General features: G+C 37.7%; 1 protein-coding gene across 2 annotated transcripts in view; it reads right to left on the bottom strand.

Annotated features, from left to right (window-relative positions):
• Positions 1-22,777, bottom strand: part of CHCHD6 (coiled-coil-helix-coiled-coil-helix domain containing 6) — a 338,099-nt gene that overhangs the window by 176,040 nt on the left and 139,282 nt on the right. Inside the window, exons 5-6 of one of the 2 annotated variants that reach the window (XM_044668582.1) lie at positions 12,364-12,384; positions 2,769-2,852 (exon numbers count right to left, since the gene is read on the bottom strand). In XM_044668582.1, coding sequence (XP_044524517.1) covers positions 2,769-2,852; positions 12,364-12,384 — 105 coding nt within the window. The remainder of the gene's footprint in view (positions 1-2,768; positions 2,853-12,363; positions 12,385-22,777) is intronic. The other variant, XM_044668653.1, reaches the window with a different exon arrangement.

Here is a 22,777-nt window from a genome sequence, read left to right as displayed (position 1 = left end):
CTATTACTAAAGTCTACCTGTTGGCCTCCCTGCCTCAAGTCTCTTCCTTCTCCAGTCTATCCTACACTCAGCTGTCAAACTGATATTCCTTAAGCACAATTTTAACTACATCACCCCCAAATTCAAGCAACTCTTGTGGCTCCCTATTACCTTCAGGTTCAAATAAAAAAATCCACTGTTAGGCTCTTAAAACCCTCCATAACCCACTCATCTCTGTATTCTTTAGTCTAATGACAATGGCCTTTTTATTGTTCCTTGAACAAGACATTCTATCTCTATCTCCTGGATCATACCTTTTCATTTCATGTCTGAAACTTTCCTCTTCCTTAACTCTGCCTTCTGGTTTCCATTTCTGTAGGCATTTTTAACTTTAGTGCCTTCCCTCTAAGATAATCTCCTACTTATACTGTCTATACCTTGCTTCTCCTTAGTTGTTTGCAATTTGTCTCCTCCATTACAATGAGTTTTTTGAGAGTAGGGACTGTTTTTTGCCTTAATTGTGTCCCCAGCACTTGACACAGTGAACCTAATAGGTGCTTCCTAAATACTTGATAACTGACTAATTGCAAACACTCCCTCCTCCTACAAACTCCTACCAACTCTACATCCTTTTCCATAATTCTCCTTCCTACCAGCTCCACTATTATCTAAGAACAGGGCAGGAGGCCAGTGAAATGGCACAGTTGCAACTCCCAAGTCTTTTTAAGACATCTCCTACCCAATCTCTTTAAACTAAAAAAAAAAGTGGCTGTAAGAAAAAAGCTTGATTGGAAGGTCCTAGATCTGTGTGTGTCTCTGGAAACTGAAAATGCCACGGTCTGGAAATATTCAACACATGAAAGCTGAATTATATAAAAGCAATAGCTAATAAAAAAAAAACTGTTGGATGTTGCATTTTCCATCTTTCCAGCCATTATAGGAATAAAATTATCCACAGAGAAGATCGAACCCTTTTTTAAAAACTAATACAATTAAGCCTTATTACAGCATTTCTTTTCTCCTTCTTTCCCATGTTTCCAGTAATCCCCTCTATCTTCCTTACCAATCTCTGCTTTTCAGAATATTTTGGAGGCATTTTTTAATTTTATTACCAGCAAAATTCTAGTGTTTAAGAGTCAGAAAAGAGATAGTGGTTTTGCACCTCCTTATAGGAGCACTTAATATCTTTTCACAATCTTGTGGAAAATCCTCATTAAAAAAGCCTGCATCTGCATATGTAAGGAGTTTGGATGTCTCTTTATGATTACTAAGGGGAAGAAAAGATGATAAAGTCAAGTTCTTCTGGTACATTTTTTCCCTTTCAGCAAGACAAAGCATTTTTCATTCTTTATAAGGGTGAGCATTAAAGAGGAAAGAAAAAGCCAGCGAGACAGTCCCACTAGAAAGCAATTTTTTATAGGAGAAAAATGCAAAGGGGCCTAGCTCCTTCCTGCTCTAGATAGACACACATCCCAGTGTTTTCAGGAGCCAAAACTAGAGAGAGAAACACAAGAGAGGCACAGCAGGAAACTGAAGAATTGCACACATAACAAAAAAAAATTCTGTGCTTATGAACATATGGGCAACTGTGATAATTAGAGCTATGGCTGGTGGTTTTGCCCCCCTCCTCCCCTTTTTTCAGGCTTTCAATTCACAATCCCTATCATTTATAAGCTACATTCGAACCTGAGCATAGAGTTCTGCCTTAATGAAAAGATATGCATTTTTAAAGGGTCAACAACATGGAGAAGCAGTGCAGAGTCTATACCATTCTCCAGTTCTATGTAATGTTAATGTATTAATATAATCCTCAGAATTTTGTTAACATCATATTCGTTATCATATTTGCTCCCCCTGCCCCACTGAAAAATGAGAAGTCACGGTAATAAAATATACAGTCAAGGAAATAGCTTGTTTGCTATCCACATGGCTTTTCAAGCCAGGTTTCTTTGTGGCTCCACTTTGGTTCAGTTATATAGGGAAATTCCATTGGGAATCAGACCTACTAAACATACTGTCAAATGGCGTCTTATAGTTCAAATCATGACGGTTCATCCTCAGCCACTATTCTGTAGCAAACTAGGCTTTGTTACCTCTGGCATGAGGTGCAAACATTTCATTTAGGTCCTGCCACATGCTGCCATTTTTTTAAAGCATCTGTTTTGGGAAATCCATCATGATTAACAACTAAACCAAAAAGGGGGCGGTAAATAAGTCACTAAATGGGTTTCAGATATCATTTCTAGTTTTGAAAAAGGCTTGATGTCTCTTTAAAAAGCATTCATTTCAAAGCCTTGTCCGAAACAAAACAGACACTGTGGATCAGTGGTGCACTTTGATCTCCCTGACTCCTAGGAGAAAATTAATAATACAACTTCAATATATTTGTATAGCAAGTCTTCACATTATTATTTTTTTCCTCCAACTCAGCTTCTTAACTCAATGGAGAAAGGTAAATTGGCTCTCAGCACCGCCCTGTGGTGAGAGAAGAATTTTTTTAAACTTAAATGATAGTGGAACTGCATTCAATAAAAATGGTTCAATTAAAAACCAATTACCTTTCTGAATGCAACTTGCTAAAGGGTTCAGTTTGTAGAGCTGGTTGATGTGAGGGGAGGAAGGAAACAGGTAAGCTGGTTCTGGGGAAGCAGAAGTGCCAGGTAAGGGATGGGCCTGATGACTCAAGGTGTCAACATAATGCTTTCTGCTTCTTTGGGACACTAATCCATGTGGATACTAGCAAGCTGTTAGAACTTGGCCCTGGAAATCAAAATGAAGACAGGCCTTACCTTTCTTTCAATGCGACCCAATTGCTCCCTATAGAAAATGTCACGGCGCCTTAGCTCTGCCTCTACACCTTCCAGTTCCTTGGCCTAGTTGAAAAAGAGCAAAACACACATTAGTACCTAGAAATGGTAAAAAGAGGAGCTAGCATTTGAAGATGAGACCTGGCTGGAAATTTCTATTCAAAGTTCCAAAAATGGAATTTAAAATGCCACATTTCAAGCTACAGTCCTATAAAGGATGGGAGGGCAATGCTTTTTGGTTTAACCAATTCCTCAATTAAAATTTCATTAAGTCTTTTTAAGCTTTAGGACTTGAAAACTGAGTCTACTCTATTAGAAATAGAATCCTAGAACCTCATGGTTAGAAGTGATCTCAGAGATCATCCCACACTAAACCTGGGCAGGAATTCCTTTCTTCCACATCCCTGCCTCCCAAATCCTTGACGGATGATCATCTCCAGTTTTGAAAAATAGCATGATTATCCAGAAGATAATAATTCATGGGTAACTACACACACATTTTTGTTAATCATTCATAATTTTAAACCCTGACTTCAGGGCTTTATGGAATGAGATACTTCTTGCTCCAACCATAGCAAAGTCCCAGCATCCTTTCTCCATGCATACCTTACCTTCTCCTCCCAATTATTTACCTTCCTAAAGGGCTTTAGGTCTATGATAACTATGCATTCTGAACTGGGGGAAAGCCTTCAATGCTCTGAGAACTTCAGAAAGCTTATCTTCTTTTTCAAGCTCAAGTGCCTAAAGCAACCTATTTTGGATCTAAATATCAATTTGTAAAATACCAAGTAGGAGACACTAGCCAAAAAATACATGTGTAGGGGGCAGCTGGGTGGCTCAGTGGGTTGAGAGCCAGGGCTAGAGATGGGAGGTCCTGGGTTCAAATCTGAAATCAGACACTTCCTTGCTTTGTGACCCTGAGCAAGCCACTTAACCCCCATTGCCTAGCCCTTACCACTCTTTTGCCTTGGAACCAGTACGCATTAAGGGTTTAAAAAAAAAAACCAAACACCTGTAAAAATATGTGTATAATGCATATAAGAATGCGTATACAGATGTGGCAATGCTATTATCTTCTAAATGAGGTGAATGAACCCCTCTGGACAATCACCAGTGAGATTTAATGATAAGAGTGCTGACCATGTAGTAAAACTTATTAAGAATACAACACTGGCAGAAAGACACTTGAAAGAAAAGAAAGTATTGCTCAAAGGGGAAAGCATCATTGTAGCATGGTAACAGGATGGAACTTAGGAGCTGAATTCTAATATTTGTTCTACCGTGGCAGGAGCAGGTAACTTGGATTTAAGCAAGCTGCTTACTTGCCTCATTTTGTTGTTGTTGTTGTTGTTGTTGTTGTTGTTGTTGTGTTTTTTTTTTTGTTTTGTTTTGTTTTGCCAGCAGAATGGGAAGAATGCTACTAGCTTGCTACCTTTGGCAATTGTGGAAGACCTAAAAAGTGCTCAAAGGGTTTCTGGAGAATCTCTAGAAAGCAACACTGTAGAAAAGAGAAATCAAGACAGTAACACCCTCAGAATCCTGGAGGCCAGGCAGGATTTCTCTTAGGCATTGCCAGGACACTTTTGAAGAGGCTCTTTCCCAAGAATGCAAGCATGGCTAAACTATACTGAGGCATCTTAGTGGCAGAACACTTAACTATTAATGATCTCTGGTGTAATCAGCAGAGAGGCTGGTCCAATACAATTAAGCAGCCAGGACCAAAATATCTCCCATGGCTCTAGACCTGTCATTTTCTGGCTCAACACTAACAGTCAAGAAAGAAAATAACATTTGTAAGTCAAATTACTCTGAACCTCCTCAGCCTCTACTGATGAGAGGTTGGGCCAGATGGGGCTTTCAAGATGAAGAGTAGAATGGCAAAAAATATGTACAATGAGGCATCTTAAATGCTAGGTGGCTCCTCAATAACTTGAACAGCTAATGGCTACAATGGTAGAATTCAGTCCTGACATTTGGAACAAAGTTTCAGAGCCATCTGCAACTTTCTCAAGGGAGAGATATTGTTCACACGTCTGGAAGAAGAAATGAGGTTTGTCTTTACTTCCACAATCTAAAGCACTCCTGTCTCACTTCAATACACAATATAATGAACCAGGAGATCCTAAATCTGTATCTTTCATAGATTCACTTACACTTCACATCTTTTCTCAGTAACAAGGGAATGAATATAAAAGTACAGTTAAGTCTGAATTATCTGTGGCCTAATGGAAAGAAATATGGAAGCAGGGGTCAGAACTTAGTTCTATAATCCTTTTTGCCACTAATCATATAAACTTTAGCTAAGTCCAAAGTACCAATGTTGAAGAATGTTACCCACTCCCTGACAGAAAGGAGATGGACTCAACAGGCAGAATGAGGTATATATTTCTGGAGACTGCCAATATAGGAATTTGTTTGGCTTGTTCTGCATTTTTTTTAAAACCCTTACCTTTCATCTTAGAATCATTACTGTTCCAAAAAAGAGGGGTAAGGGCTTAGCAGTGGGAGTTAAGTGACTTCAGGGTCACACAGTGAAGAAGTGCCTGAAGTGTGTATTTGTTACAAAGGTTTTATTTTCCAGTGAGAACAGAGTTAGGAATGAGAAAATAAATGATTGTTAATTTTTTAAAATAAAGTTTAATGAAAGAATAGGTTCCTTATTTGCAAAAATGGAAGACCTATTCATATTTGCACTTGCATACTCCTCTCTCTTTCATATACACACATAGACACAGAGCACTATATGAAAAAAGAGCTTTGAAAAAAACAGGAATGTCATACAAATTACAAGGTACTGACACCAATATGAATATTATGAATTGTCTATAATTAAGCTTTGAGGACACTTCACCCAATGAAGTGTTTATATATGTATATATATATATGCATATATAAACATATATATTATAAATGTTTATAATAGAAAGAGCTTTGGACTTGGATGGAATAAGACTTGGATTCACAGGCTGGCTATCATTTATTATCTAATTATTCACTGTGGGTAAGTCACAGCTATTCTGAGCCTTAGTTTTCATATCTATAAAACAGAGATAATAATATTTACATTACTGTGAGAATTGAAATGGGATGACTATAAAGCATTTTAGAAAACTTTAAAGCATAACAGAATTATTATTTATTATGATTATGAAGAAATAAAAGGAGAGAAAAAAGCACTAGTAATACGGAATTAGTTGTGTTCAGTGCAATAATTTCTAAAATGATTCTACCAATTATGAATGATTTTAAAAGCTTTCACCTCAAAAACTATAGATTTTGTAACTGTTCCTCCCTTCTCCTATGTTTCTTCTCTTTAATGCTATATGTAGACTTTCATTAATTTCATGTCTATACATCAAATAAGAACTGCCTTATAGATGTTTCCTTTAGTGCTCTCTTATTCTAACTCTGATTCCTATCTAGACCAAAATCGTTCTATGGCCCTGAAAAATACCTTTAATACCCATCTCCCCTTCCCTTGAATCCTCAGATATCTCTGGGAAAATTTCTGCCCAGTGATTCATGCAATGAAAAACTATATTCACTTTCCTATTCTACAAATAAACTCAGATTTTTCATCTATGTCTTCTTAGTTACCCATTTGTAAAATGAAGAATTATATTCCCTATTCTCTGCTTCACTTGTGAAGACAAATGAAATAATGTCTATTAAGCACTTGGATTTCCTTGGAAGAAGAGTGCTAGAAAAACATCAAGAATGAATCCCATTGCTGGATACACTACTCAGAGGAGGTCAAAAAATAATAGAAAATCACCTGAGTTATACAATGGGTAGTTCATATGAGGAACTAGTGTTGGCAACAACATTTATTAGGACCAGCACAGGAGCCACTCAGGGTACAGCTGGTCAACAGTGATAAAGAGCTGCAGCATCACCATTCATCAATTCCCAAGATGGAATCCATAGATGCCAGCCTGAAGAGAAGAAAAATCAAAGCAGAGAGCCAAATACTGGACCCTGACCAACAACCTAGCTTCCAAAGATACAAATGCAGATAAATATCAACAAACCCCAAGGAGGCCCCTTAGCCAGGAAGAGTTTGTTCCTCATTCTCTGCAATCTTCAGCCTGTGCTCTGAGTCAGTGGCTTGTGAATTCACTACAGAGAACTTGTGTGCCTATCAGATGGTATCCCTGTCACTACAGGATTTGGTGCACATTTCTTAAGTGTCATTGATGTCTCACAGAACTTAAAAAAAATCTATTTCAAGTCCATCTGCTGAAATATGACAGGCTTTCTCTACAATCTCCATTTTTTCTTATCATGGACAGCTATATTAAAACAACCTCACATGGAAGGCTTCGTCCACTCTTGCTGCTTTGTTCCCAGCCCCAAGTCACCGGCTACAATTTTAGGCCCTCCTAAATAAACCATGCCAGTAGATGTGGTAGTGATGTCAAAAAGGACAGAGAATTCAGGTGTGGGAGAACACAGAAACAGATGGCCTCGCAACTGAGATCTTATGTGTCCCTAGCAATAAAAAGGATAAGAAAAAGAGAAAGTAGACAATGTGAAATCCAAATAGCATAATTAAGCTTTTTATTTATCTAGCACCTTATCCTAGAGCTCAAATCTCTTTTTAAGCTTCATTACCCATAAAAATTCCAAGAAATGGGTAAAGAAACAATAGTAATCTTTTATTTATAAATTTGGAAATCAAGGTAGAGAGAAGAAACTTTCCTAATACATGAGTTCTTAATCTGAGGTTTGTGACCCTGTTTTTAGATATTGCGATAAATGTACTTTATACAATTGGATTTTTTTTATAATTCTGTGTATTTTATTATATTTTATTTATTTGTTTGTTTTTTAAAAATCCTTACCTTCCATCTTGGAATCAATACTGTGTATTGGTTCCAAGGCAGAAGAGTGGTAAGGGCTAGGCAACGAGGGTTAAGTGACTTGCCCAGGGTCACAAAGCTGGGAAGTGTCAGAGGCCAGATTTGAACCCAGGACCTCCTGCCTGGGCCTGATTCTCAATCTACTGAGTCACCTAGCTGCCCACTCTGTGCGACCATATTAATAACAAAGACAACGAAAACCATATAATTATATCAATAGATAAAGAAAAAGCTTCTGAAGAATAACAATACTCGTTCCCATTAAAAAATTTTAGAAAGCAGAGAAGTAAATGGAGCTTTCTTTAATATGTTAAGTTACATATCTAAAACCAAGAGACATCATTATTTGAAATGGAGATAAGCTAGAGAGGTCTTCCCAGTTAGATCAAGGTAAAGCAAAGATGCCCATTATCACTATTATTATTCAAAATAGTGCAAAAAAGTAAGTTATAACAATAATAGGGAAAGAAATCAAGTTGAAAAGTAGAGATAAAGATGAAACAATTATCATTTCTTGTAGATGAGATGATGATTTACTTACAGAACCCCAGAGAGTCAACTAAAAAGCTAATTAAAACAATTCGCAACTTTAACAAAGTTGCAAGATATAAAATAGAACCCCCCAAATCACTAGCATTTTTATAAATTACTAACAAAATGTAGAAGGAAGAGATAAAAAGGGTAATACCATTTAAAATAACTACAGATAACATAAAATACTTGGGGATCTACTTGTCAACACACATAGTAACTACAAACAATACTCACTTTTCTTAAGTGTAACATTCTATAGACCTATAAGTGATTTTTTATGTAATATGAATTCTGCCCACAGAAACTGGGATGGAAAGGAGGAAGGGGGCTGACACACAGCTGAAGGACATATTGAAGCTGGGACAGAGAAGGAAGAGCAGGATGATGAACTCATAGGGTGAGGCCAACCACATGGAACCTTGGCTAAAGCTAATAGGAAAAACATATGGAGGTAGACACATGGGAATCAGACCTGTACAGACAGGAAAGGATGGGCAACATGCTGGGCACAGAGACAGACTCACTATACTGAAGTGCTGAGGGATGAAGACACTGGGGCTGGACATGGAATAAGTGGGCAAAGTGAGACAAAGGTTTCCTCTTTTTTTTTTTTTAAACCCTTGTACTTCGGTGTATTGTCTCATAGGTGGAAGAATGGTAAGGGTGGGCAATGGGGGTCAAGTGACTTGCCCAGGGTCACACAGCTGGGAAGCGGCTGAGGCCGGGTTTGAACCTAGGACCTCCTGTCTCTAGGCCTGACTCTCACTCCACTGAGCTACCCAGCTGCCCTAAAAGTTTCCTCTTTTGATGGAAATCTCAAGCCAAGCCATGACCCCATGGTAGAGGCAGGCACCTGTTTTTCTGTTTTCATTTAAAGGATTATTTAAAAGGAATTATTATTATTATTATTGTTGTTGTTGTTGTTGTTGTTGTTGTTGTTGTTGTTGTTGTTAGGAGTGGGAAGCCAAGGAGTGCTGAGCTGAGGAGAAGGAAGATAGACAGACAGAGAACAGTGGTAAACAGATTGTTTTAGAATTTTAGAATGAGGATTTCTCTCAGAATTCTTTACAGAAAGTTGATTTTTCATAGTAAGTATATAGACAAAACAAGAACAGTCTATATATGAGACAAATTACAAAATATTTTTAGACAAATACAGATTTAAATAATTGGAGAAATATTAATTGCTCATGAGTAGGCCAAGCCAATATAATAAAAATGACAATATTACTGAAATTAATTTACTTATTCAATATCATACCAATTAGACTATTAAAGGATTACCTTATAAAGCTAGAAAAAAATAACAAAATTAATCTGGAGGAACAAAACATTAAAAATATCAAAGGAATTAATGAAAAAAGGGGAGAAGGGATTGTAGCAATACCAGATTTCATACTATATAAAAAATCATAGTCAAAATGATTTGGTATTTGATAATAAGAGAGGCTGGGCAGTAGTAAAGATTAGGTACATAATATATGGAAGCAAATGAACCCAGAGGCCTGGTTTTTTATAAAACCAAAGAGCTCAGCTATTGGGGCAAAGCTTATTTGACAAATACTATTAAGAAACGTCTAGCAGAACTACATATAGACCAACATCTCATATGGCACACTCCAAATGGGTGCATAATGTAAACATAATGAATATATGGGCAATTTTGGTTACATAAAATTAAAAAGGTTTGCACAAACAAAATTAATACAGCTAAAATTAGAAGCAGGAAATTGAGGGGGAAAAATCTTTCCAGCAAGTTTCTCTGATAAATTCTCATTTCTAAGATAGTGAATTGATCCAAATTTGAAAGGATAAGAACCATTCCTTAATTGACAATTGGTTAAAAAATATGATTAAGTAGTTTTCAGAAGAAGAAATCCAAGGTATCTGATCAACATAAATACTAACTATTGGGCTCAGAGTACAGATCAAAGAATATGGAGGGGTTTTTTTGGACATGGCTAATAGGGAATTTGTTTTGTTTGATTATACATGTCTGTAATGCCCCAAAGACCTGGGCTTAGGTCTGTACTATTCAACATTAGTATCAATAATCTGGATAAAGGCATAGATGGTATAGTAGATATTTAATAAATTCTTGTTGATTGATGGGATCAGATTTACAGATGACATAAAACTAAGAAAGAAAGTTAATACACTGACTGGACAGAATGGATTCAAAGAGATCTCTCCTGACTGCTCAAACTACTAAGCTGAATCTAAGGTGAAATTCTATAGGAATAAATATAAACACTTGCACTTGGATACAAAACATAAACTTCATAAATATAAGATAGAAGAGATATGATTTAGCAGTCATTCTAAAAAAAAACTCTGGGAATTTTAGTACATTACAGGCTCAATAAGAATCATCAGTGTAATGTGGCAGCCAAAAAACTAGTGTGAACTTGGGCTACATTAAAAGAAGCATAACTGGGGTCAGCTGGGTGACTCAATGGATTGAGAGCCAGGCCCAGAGATGGGAGGTCCTGGGTTCAAATCTGGCCTCAGACACTTCCTAGCTATATGACCCTGGGCAAGTCACTTAACACCCCACTGCCTAGCCCTTACTGCTCTTCTGCCTTGGAACCAATACACAGAATTGATTCTAAGACAGAAGGTAAGGGTTTTTAAAAAAAAAAGCATACTTCTAGGAATGGGAAGGAAATAGGCCAACTGTACTGTCCTCATCAGGATGGAATACTAGTTTCAGTTCTGGGTGCCACAATTTAAGAAGAACATTGATAAAGTGGAAAAATTTCAGGAAAGGGCAAACAGAATGGTGAAGGGCCTTGAGTCCATGTGAGTACTGGTTGAAGGAACTAGGCATATTTCTCCTGAAGAAAAAGACTCAAGAGGGATATGATAGCTATATTCAAATATATGAAGGGTTATCCTGTGGCTAGGTGGCAAAGTAGATGAATGTTGAGGCTGGAGTCAGGAAGACTCATCTTCATGAGTTCAAATCTGGCCTCAGACATTTATTAGCTGTATGACCCTGGGCAAGTCACTTAACCTTATTTGTCTTAGTTCCTCTATAAAACGTACTGGAGAAGGAAATGGCAAACCATTCCAGGATCTTTGCCAAGAAAACCCCAAATAAGGTCATGAAGAGTCAAATACTCCTGAAATGACTAAATAACAACAATATGTAGAATAGGGATTATGTTTGTTTTGTATGGCTGGTAGAATCAGGAGCAATGGGGTGGAAGTTGCTGAGAAGCAAATTTCAGCTTGATGTCAGGAAAAAAAAGATCCTAACATTGGAAGGGGCTGCTTTGCTAGACAGTGGATTTCCCTTCATTGGGCATCCTCAAGTAGAGACTGAATGACCACCTGTAGAGCATTAATAACTAGGTACCCCTTCCTCTATGGCTAGAACTAAATAGCCACAGAGGTCTTCTACTATCCTCGGATGCTGTGATTCCAGTGCCCTACTACTCTTTATACTTATTTCCTGAAAGCAACATTGGAAAGATATCTGCCTTAGAGCTGGGCAGATTTTCTATCCTTTCTCAACAGCAAACTTTTCAATGTTCCTATAGACTGATGATTCCCAAAGTGGGTGCTACCGCCCCCTGGTGGGTGCTGCAGCAATCCAGGGAGATGGTGATGGCCACAGGTGCATTTATCTTTCCTATTAATTGCTATTAAAATATAAAAAAAATAATTTCCAGGAGGCTAAGTAATATTTTTTCTGGAAAGGGGGCAGCAGGCCAAAAAAGTTTGGGAAACACTGCACATAGATACAAGACATATCAGTTTTGGTTTTAATATCTGTAAGATATACAAAGGCACTATGGAAAAACTTTTATGGAAAAAATAAGACACAATTTTCTAGCTGAACATCTTTTAAAAAGTAATGATAGAGGGGGCAGCTGGGTAGCTCAGTGGATTGAGAGCCAAACCTAGAGACGAGTGGTCCTAGGTTCAAATCCGGCCTCAGACACTTCCCAGCTGTGTGACCCTGGGCAAGTCACTTGACCCCCATTGCCTACCCTTACCACTCTTCCACCTATAAGTCAATACACAGAAGTTAAGGGTTTAAAATAAAAAATAAAAAAAAAGTAATGATAGAAAATAAAATCCTGCATCTGTGTGAGGCTGGAACTTTCTTTAGGAACAGAGTAACAACATGTCACTTGAAACAACCAAGATAGAAGAGAAAAAGCAGAACTTACCCATACATCCAAATCTGCATGCTGGAAACAAAGTGAGAGGGGGGAGAAAAGAGAAAGAAGTCAGTGATTTACCTCTGTCACCTGATTCAGTACCTAATATCTAATTCATAGACATTTCTTTCAAATGACATGCAATTCCATAATGCAGCTCTGCTCCCCCATTGGTCCCTGCATGAGAACCAAAGCTGTTGTGCTGGCTCAGGAAGAAGGGCAGGAAAAAGAAGAACCAGGCACACATGCCTGTTGTGGAGCTCAGATAGGGAGGAAACAGCCAGGGTCAAGAGCTCTCAGATGCAGATGTCCAGGTATGGAGAGTGATTTCTGCCTTGACCTCATGTTGAATTCTAACCAGTGTGTCTGGGCTTGCTGGGAAAAACATAAAATGCTCCCCCCAATATAATGGAAGAAGCAGTTCAAAAACAAGATGTAATAATAAGGCTCCTGTGTGCCTAATCAGAATCCTATCCTGTCAATCCAACAATATTGACTGATATATATCTCAATATCTCAAAGATCTGTGATTTTATCGCTTGTCCTCTGATTCAGAGATCAAGACCTCTATATCTTCACAGATAGTTGAGTTGCTTGACGGAAACAGATATTACCTTTAGCCAAACAAACGAATGATATGTATCTCTTAACTTAACTAGGCTGACCCTTTAAAAATAAATGTAGGTCCATCACCAGGCTAGATGTACAAGAATTACTATACTGAGTAAGGTCCATGATCCTATATTATCCTACCTGATCCTATATTATTCTTCCAGCAGGCTCAAAAAGACCATAGAAGGATATGGCTGTCCTCTTTGACATCAATTTTATTAGCAGTAACCCTAGCTTCCTTGGGTATTCATTTGTTGCTGTCATTCATAAATGTAACAACAAAAAGAGCTCCCTGATTTTGGCTTAAAAAGCCCTAGGTTCAAATCCTAGCCCTATCTCTGATTATCTGTGTGATTTCAGGAACCTTATTTTCTTTATCAGTAAAAAGAAGTTTGATTAGATCATTGTTTCTCAAATTTTCCCACAGTAATAAAACTCTTAATTTTATTACATACAACATAAAGTTCTCCACAAACTTGGGAGTGTTGTGGGGCTTCTTGCAGCACATTTTGAGAAACAATGGTATAGATGACCTCCTTCCAAAGTCCTTTCCAGATTTATAGTTGTAATCCTATGACCTTCAGTGGTTCTGAATACACTTCTATTTCTTCACTGTTCTACCTCTTTCGGTAATTAGTACCATATGTTGGTTACCTGCTGTGTCAAGTGACTTTTATCATAAGCTTACTTTGTTATACAGAATATTGTCTTGTTCACTAATTGTTTCATGAATCAGGAAGACCCGAGTTCAAATCCACCATCAGACACTTAGTAGCTCTGGGTTATTCAACTTCTGTTTCAGTTTGCTCATTTGTAAAACTGGAATAATAATAGCCTCTACTTCCCAGGGTTGTTGTGAGGCTCTAATGACATAATGTTTGCAAAGGGGAATAGCAGTGCAAAGTCATGGAAATGGTAAATGGCTGTACTGTTTGTGAGCCACAGAGAGAAGGCCAATTTATCTGATTGCAAGGTTCAAGAGGGACAGTAATACCCAATAAGCCTGGAAGGATAGGTTAGGACTAGGTTGCATAAGATCTTAAAAACTAAATAAAAGAGTTAAGATTTTATCCTAGTGGCAATAAGAAGCCAATGGCATTGGCTGTGTAGCAGAGTCCCATGGTCAGATCTGCATTTAAGAAAAATTGCTTTGACAGTTAGCAGTATGTAAGATGAACTGGAGCAGGGAGAGACAAGAAGTGGAAAGACAAATTAGGAGGCTGTCACAATAATGTTGTGAGAGGTAATGAAGGCCTGAATGAAAAATGTAAAGGTAGCTATGTCAATAGAGAAAAGGAATTGGATGGGAAGAATGCTGTGACAACTGACTGATTGGATACGTGGAGTAAGGTGGTATGAAGAATTGAGAAGACTGTTATGATTGTAAACCTGAGACACTGGAAGGATGGTGGTGTCTTCAAAAGAACTAGGAAAGTCTGATGAGGGGTAATTCTGGTGCAAAGATGATGAGTTCAGTTTTGAACATGTTGAATTTGAAATATCTCTGGGACATACAGTTTGAAATATCCAATAGGCAACTGGTGATTTGGGATTCAAGGTCATGGTAAAGACTAGAGCTGCATATGTAGATTTGAGAGTCATATGCATTGAGACTGTAGTTAAACCAGTGGGATAGTGAAAGAGTACAGAGGGAGAGAAAGAACAATCTCAGTTGTCGGGGTGTGAAAAGGACACTGGGGATACATCTCTGATAGAGCAGGAGAACCAGGAAAAGTAGTGTCATGAAAACCCAAACAGGAGAGCATGAGCAACAGCAGCAAATGAAGCAGATCATCTGGAAAGGGTTAGGATTGAGAAAAGATCATCAGATTTGACAATTAAAATCTTGGGTAAGTCTAGATATAGCTGTTAAAATTCAATGATGAGGTCAGAAGCTAGATTACAAACGGATGACAAGTCAGAGGACAGTGGAGGGTGGTGAGTAAAGAAGGTGAAGAGATGAATGAAGACAAATCTACTGAAAATGGAAAAGTATGGGATCAAGCAGACATGTAGAAGGTGTTATATTTAGAAATTAGATATTATATAATTTATATTTTAAGGTGTGGTCTCCAGGAATCAATAATTCAGATCGATTCCATAATTAAAACAGACCCAAGTCAGGATCAGTTTTTATGGTAGTTAGTTTATTTACAATTAGGAAGGTAGAAGGTAGGGAAATAGAGAGAGGGAGAGGCTGGCCTGGGCCAGCAGAGGCCTGGACGGAGAGAGGGTTAAAAGGCAAATTAAACTAGGCTACAAGCCACAAGGCCTTAGCAATCAGAGAGGCAAGAGGCCTACTTAAAGTAGAGAGTCTGGAAACACCAAGGTAGGCCAAGGAAGTCAGCCTAAGTTACCCACGTGACAATTCGGAGGGGAAGCTGCCTGAGGTCTCAGCTGAGATCCTTCAGCACCAAGTTCAAAGCAGGAACTGCCTCCACAGGAAGTAACCAACATATCTGAAGAGATAGCATCTTTCGTCACTTCCTGGGGGGAATTCTAATTCTAATTCTCTAATTCAAGTGGACCAATGGCAGCCTTAATACTGGTTTTGGACTGCCGTTCTTGATATGTTACTTATTGTCACATGTGGGTAACTCATCTCCCCTCCCCACTAAGGGAGGTGGGGATGACATTATCTCTGGTGGCTAGTTTTAACTATGAATGGGCTTGAGCTAATTCCATTTACACAAAGGATTGGCCATTTTGTCAGACTGAGGAAAGAAAGAGTGGGAAGTGATGTCAAGGGACTTTAAGATTAAGAAAATCACATAGAATGATAAACCCAGGAATCCTCTTTAGACTTTAGACTTTCCTTATCATTCCAACTAATTTCTTCCCCTGTAAATTAGTTTATATACAACTATTTTGTAATACATTTGTATTATTATTAACTTTATATTTATCCTACATATTTCTTATATGTACTTCTTGTCTATCTCATTAGAATGGAAGTTCACTGAAAGTAGAGTCTTTCTATATAATTTTATCCCTAGCACTTAGCATAATGTCTGGCACTATGGAGGTTTTTGATAACAGCCTTTTTTTTTTTTTTTTTTTTTTTTTTTTTTTTTTTTGAGATAGCAAAGAAACACAAACAAAATGGATGCCAACTGCCTGAAAAATGGTTCAATAAATTGTGGTACATAATTATAATGGAATATTATGGCACTATAAGAAATGATGCATATGATGAACATAGAGAAGCATAGAAGACTTATACAAACTGATGCAGAATAAAGTAAGGAAAATAAAATATAATAATATAAATAAATGGAAAGACTAAAATTCAAAACTGAACTCAATGTAAATACAATGATCAAGCTTGGCTTAGTAAGAATTTAGAAAAAGCATGTTGCTAACCTTTTGGGAAGGTGGTGGCAGAATATAAGTATGGGACAATTAATATGCTGATTTTTCTTTTTTTTACTTTTTTAAAGAAAAGTTCTAACAATGTTCTGTCCATTAGTCTTACTGGCTTGTGCATAGCCTTCCAAAATTAGTATTTTGAAAGATAAAACTCATTTGGAAGTCTATAATCTGAGTATTTTTAGAAAAGTGATATTATTTTATAAAAAGCCTCCATGTAGCTAGATTATTTGTAGATCTAATCTTCTGATTAGATCATAAGCTATCTGTGGGCAGAGAAAGACAACATACAATATTTCATGCCTTTTTTTGAACTGCTATAGCATAAAGCACAAAAGACATACTAGATACTCAATAAATGTTAGTTGATTAACCAATCTAGTTAAGCAGTGTGGGACCCTTCAAAAAAAGGTTCCTCTTCTCCTCTCTTTTATCTTCTCCCATTCTAGGCTTGCTGAATTCCATAATTGCTAGACTGAAGATATAACCTTAAGCCTCATCAAATTTTATTACCAAGAGATCTGAGGATTTAGAACTAGAAGGATCTTTTTACTTTAACTTTTTTTTTCAATTACATGTAGAAATAATTAAAATGTATTTGCTTTATCTGACTTCTTAGAATCAAATAAATATTAGTTCCAAGGTGGAAGGGCAGTAAGGGCTAGGTAAATGGAATTAAGTGATATGTGCCGACTCAAAAAGCTAGGAAGTGTCTGAGGTCCAATTTGATGCTAGAACCTCCCATCTCTAAGCTTGGCTGACTATCTACTAATCTACCTATCTACCTCTTAGAAATAATTTTTGATAACTGTTTTCTGACATTTTGCAATTCAGATTTTTTCCCTTTCTCCCTGAGGTGGTAAATAGTCTTAGTACTACTAGTGCTTTTATGCAATGCCTATTACCATATTCTTCATGCCATAACATATTACACATAAAATAAAAAACTAATGAAGGAAATAAAGTGAAAGATGACATGGTTTGATCTGCAGTTAGACTCCAACAGTTCCTTCTTTAGCTATGGATAGCATTTTTTATGATGAGTCCACTTCGGATCATCTTGGAACCTTGTTTTGCTGATAACAGTTTAGTCCTTCACAGTTGATCATTATACAATTTTTCTGTTACTGTATACTGTGTTCTCCTGGTGCTGCTCACTATACAGTAAATAATATACTAATGTGGTATAGAACCATATATCACAATTTGTTCAGCCGTTCCCCAAAAGATGGACATACCCTCAGTTTCCAATTCTTTGCAACTACAAAAAGAGTAGCTAAAAATATTTTTGTACAAGTCCTTTCTACCACCACCCCCATCTCTGATCTCTTTGGGATACAAATTAAATAGTGATATTGCTAGATCAAAGGGTATGCATAGTTTTATGGCCCTTTTGTTGTGGTTCCATATTGCTTTCTAGAACAGTTGTATTAATTCACAAGAACTAGAAGAATCTTAAAAATCAGAGCTAAGGAAGTATCCCTGAGTGATGTCTTATTCAACAGAGACCAAATCCTAGCTCTCCCATTAACTACTATTATTATATAAAAATATATATACCATTAACTGTAGAGCCTTGGACAAGGTCAAGGACAAGGACAAGACCTTCTTGGTCTTAGTTTTCTCATCTGTAAATCAAGAGGACTGGACTAAATTAACCCTCTGGTGTCCTTTCTAGCTTTACATTTATGGCCCTTCTCACTAGTACAGATACTGAAGAGCTGATAGTTTTTATACATAACTGTGACAGAGGGTTAGAATCCTGAATCTAAGGTTATGAAGACCTGCATTTGAAATTCACTTTAGATATTTATTAGCTATGTGACCCTGAGGAATTTTCTTAATATTCTCAATCTCAGTTTCTTCATCTCTAAAAATTGGCAAGTGACAACTATTTGATAAGGTTCTAAGGATCAAATAAGATAGTTTATAAAATCCTTTGCATACTTTAAAGCACTATAAAGACAAGCTATTCTAGTTCTTGTTATTTTGGGTTCTATGTCACAAAGATGATCTGAATCTGTAAGCACTGGCACACAAGGAAGAATGATGAAAAGCATTGGTATTTTTTGTCAGTGATTATTCTATAAACCAAAGGTCTCTAATGGCATTTTAATTCCTACACCTGGAAAAAGCAAGAGGCATAGAAGACTTTTCCATATGGGAGAGGAGCTCAATGTTGAGGCTTTCCAACTAACAGCTTCAAACTTAGAATTAATGGTGCTTAAGTAGGAGAACAAATCCTATTCGATTGTTCACATTCCTTCATGTATCCAATATTTGTTCAGTATTTATTATGTGTCCCATCCTACGCCAGTGTTATAAGCAGTAAAACATTTCCTGTCTTTTGGGAACTAGTGATCTAGTTGGGGAGATAAAACATATATGTGAAAAAAAACTCAAGAACAATCCATGAAAGTAAAGGATTGAATGAAAGAACAGGTAGGTTGTGGGTGGAGAAGATTTCACATTAAAGGCAACAAAAGATGACTGTAAGAGCATGACATGTCCCTATGAAAATAGCGTTGGGAATGTCAAAGCTCAGGCTGAGCTGAGGCTGGTAAGGAAAGCTAAAGGACAACAAACGGGTTGGATTTTTTGAGATTTGCTTTTAGTTCTAATAGGAAAAAAGGTAGAATCAAAGAAAGAAGAGCATCTACCTTTGCTTGGGGTGGATGATAACTGACAATAGATAGAAGGGAGAGCAGCTCAACTCTTAATTTTTTTGTTTTCTCTGCAAAGGGGAATGACCTGTACACTGGAAATGATGAACAAAAATATTAGCAAGGAGTTGTCAATTCCCAAGATAACTAAAGAGACTGTAAGAAAACACCCAGCTGTTTTTGATGAATTCCAGTCACCAGTTCAGATAACTATAGCCTTAATTTTTTAAAGAACTGGCTGATGTAATTGCTGATTAACTCAATGATACCTAAAGATCATACAAACAGGATAGGTACCAAAACTAGAGGTCAAATGTTCCAATTTTCAAAAAAGGGAAGAGAACATTCTCCAAACTTTAATCCACTAAGCGAGATTTCAATTTTCAGAGAAATGCTAGAATGGATCATCAAAGAAATGGTTGTTAAACCACCAGAAAGTGAATTGGTGATTACAAAGGGCCAGCACAGTTTCAACAATAACACGTCTGCCAGACTAATACATTTCCTTTTTTTTTTTTAACACTATTACTAAACTACTATGAGAGGAATACTTGATATAGTTAACCCAGATTTTAATAAAGCTTTTGATAAAGTATCTCATATTATTCTTATGAAAAATAGAGATCTCTAGTGTGAATGATAATACAAACAGCAGGATTCAAAACTGATTGGATAGCTGGACTTAAAAAGTTGTTGTCAGTAGTTAATAAATGTCATTGTGGCAGGAGGCCTCCTAAGAGATCTGTGCTTAATCTCATGCTGATTAATATTTTTATTAATGACTTGGATAAAGACATAAGTGGTATGCTCATTAAATTGTAGATGACACAAAGCTGAAAGGGATAGCTAACATGATGACAGTCAGGATCCAACAAGCTATAGCTTTGGGATGAATCTAAGAAGATGAAATTAAACAGAGATAAATGTTAAATCTTGTACGTGAGTACAAAAAGAAATCAACTTCACAAGTCTAAGATAGGAAAACTAGACAGAAATTGTTTTGAAAAAGATCTGGGGGTTTTAGTGGACTAAAAGCTCAATATGAATTAGCAGAAGTGTCGGTTAAAAAAGTAAAATGATATTTTTGGCTCCATTAAGAGGAATGGAGCTTCTAGAAATAGGGGTGATGGCCCACTGTACTCTGCTCTCATGAGAAATAGTATGTTCAGTTCTTAGTGTCATAATTTAAGGACATTTGACCAAAAAGTCCACAAAGAAGAACCAGGATGTGAATTCCTAGCATATGAAGGCTGTTTAAAGGAATTAGACAATTTTAGCTGCAGAAAAGAAAAAAAAATTCAGGAAACATGGGGGAGATATGATAGCTATCTTAAAGTATTTGCTGTGGAAGAGGGACTGGACTTGTTCTCTTTGGCTCCAGGGGGCAGAATGAGGAGCAAAGGGGTAGCAGCTGCAAAGAGGCAAATTTAGAGTTTATGTCCAGAGAAATTTTTGAACAATTAGGAATTGGATAGCCTGTCTCAAGTGATAGTAGGTTCTCTCACCAGAGAGGTCTTCAAGAAGAGACTGTAGAACAGATGGTGAGCCTTTTAAAACTTTTTAGGAATTCTGTGTCATGCCCCACCCCCACACTGTGTGCCCTGCCCCCTGACTGCAGGAAGTACCCCACCCCTCTTGCATTCAGGGATGGGGCTGGGGGGAAGGTTGGGGCTACAGGCTGGCCAAGCCAGGGCCTAGCTCCCCTATGACAATGGAGGGAGGGAGACTAGTGGGCCCCATCCACTGCACTCAGGAGTAGGGCCTGACACACTCAGCCTGGAAGGTGTGCCTCACCTGCACCCCACCCCCAACAGTGGAGGGAGGCTAAAGTGCCTCCCTGAATCAGGTTGGGATGGGGGAAAGGTGCAAGGCCAGGCTACCAGCTGGCCAAGCCAGAGCCAAGCTCCACCTGGAAGGTGGTCAGAGGCTCAAGTGCCCCACCAGCTACATTCAGGGGCAGGGCCAGGCTTCCAGCCAGCCAAGCCAGGGGCCTGCACATGTCCACAGAGGTCTCTGCATGCCATCTTTGGCACACGTGCCATAGGTTCACCATCCCAGCTGTAGAATCACTTGTCAGGGCGACTATGGTAGGTATTCTCTTAGGGTACATGCTGGACTAGATGGCTACTGAGGCCCCTTAGAACTCTCAAATCCCGATTTTGTGAAGTAGAACATGCTGGATAGTCCCTAAAGGATGGCCGTATGATGAAGGGATGGAATTATCTTAGAGATCAACTAATTTAACCTTTAAAGTCAAAATTGAAGCCAAAAGAGTGACTTGCCTAAGATCACACAGAAAGCATCAGGCAGGAAGACGCCTTAGGATTAATAATAGTTAAGAGATGAAAGTCTGAAAGGGTGTCTAAAATGAGAATTGAGAATGGACACAAATGCAAAAGATATTCTAGACCAGGGGTCAGCAACCTTTTTGGCGGTGAGAGCCATAAACGTCACATTTTTTAAAGTGTAATTTCGTGAGAGCCGTGCAGTGCTCACAGTGCGGCTCCTGTAACAGGGCCTAAAAAAAATGGACTTTATGGCTCCTGCAGAAAGAGCCATATCTGGCCCTCAAAAGAGCCAGATATGGCTCAAGAGCCATACGTTGCTGACCCCTATTCTAGAGGAAGAATCAGAGAAAGAGATTGAAAAATGACTCCAAGGTTATGAGATCAGGAGGATGTTTTTGCTATCAACAGAAAGCAAGTTTGATTCTACCTTAGCAGAATGGCATGGAGTTCCAGGCCTTTGTAAATATGCAGAGCAGTCCAATTAAGAAGTCCCCAGATGCATTCTCTATCAGCACATTTCTACCCAATCTCATTTGCCAAGTCTCTGGAAGATTGCCATTACATTCTTTGACCTATAGGGTAAAGTAAATTGGAAAAAGAACTGTTGCATAGTCCAAAGTTGTTCCCTTGTCTCACTCCATCCCAATGGAAAAACCAATAGCTATAATATAAACTCAGCTAATCACACCAATTCAGCATGTATGTTACATGTTCACTTAAATTCAAAAAGCAATGATAACATGGATGTACTGTTTGACAATAGTTTCCTCCTGCTATCAAGTCACATAAACTTGCTTTGGGGGGCTAGGTTTTAATTTTCTGGCACAAGGGAATAGTTTTAAATTCTCAGGGAAGAAGGACTACCTTAATCAGAATGCTCTAACATGTAAAGATATCAGTTCTACATTCAAGCTGAATTTGGTACAAAGGATGCAACTTAGCCTATTGTAAATAAGCATCCTTCCCATTAAAAATAAATCCAGTTTTTTGGAGTCTATTTATATTCTTTGATAATTATTTTTGTGTAAAGACCTGAAGACCATCCAAATCAGTAACTTAACACTTGATATTTTAAGGCAGTGGGGATTCAAAGAGTTATAAGACATAGTCCATGGCCTCAAGGAATTTAAGTTATAAAAGACCAAAAGAATTCCCCTCCAAGTCAGAATATTTCAAGGACTAAATGAAGGGCACTGCCACAAGCAATGTAAGAATTTGGAGCAGTGAATGATAACAAAAGAAGGGGTTGGGAAGTCAAGGAAGACTTCATGGAAGAAGTGAGATGAGCTAGGCACTGGAGAAAGATAAGTAGAAAGAAGGAAAACATTCTAAGTGAAAGGATAAAGGCATGAACAAAGGAATAAAAACATGAACCTTAGACAAGGGCAAGCAAAACTGGGACACAGGAAAAAAGCCAAGGAGATTGCCAAAATATTGAACATCTGGTAGTTAAAGAAAAAATCATCTTCTATTTCTTTTATTCATCATTAG

Source organism: Gracilinanus agilis, chromosome 1 (genome assembly GCF_016433145.1).
Source record: "Gracilinanus agilis isolate LMUSP501 chromosome 1, AgileGrace, whole genome shotgun sequence".
Lineage (NCBI taxonomy): Eukaryota > Metazoa > Chordata > Mammalia > Didelphimorphia > Didelphidae > Gracilinanus > Gracilinanus agilis.
Note: the sequence above shows the minus strand (reverse complement) of the source record. Positions and strands in the feature narration are given on the sequence as shown.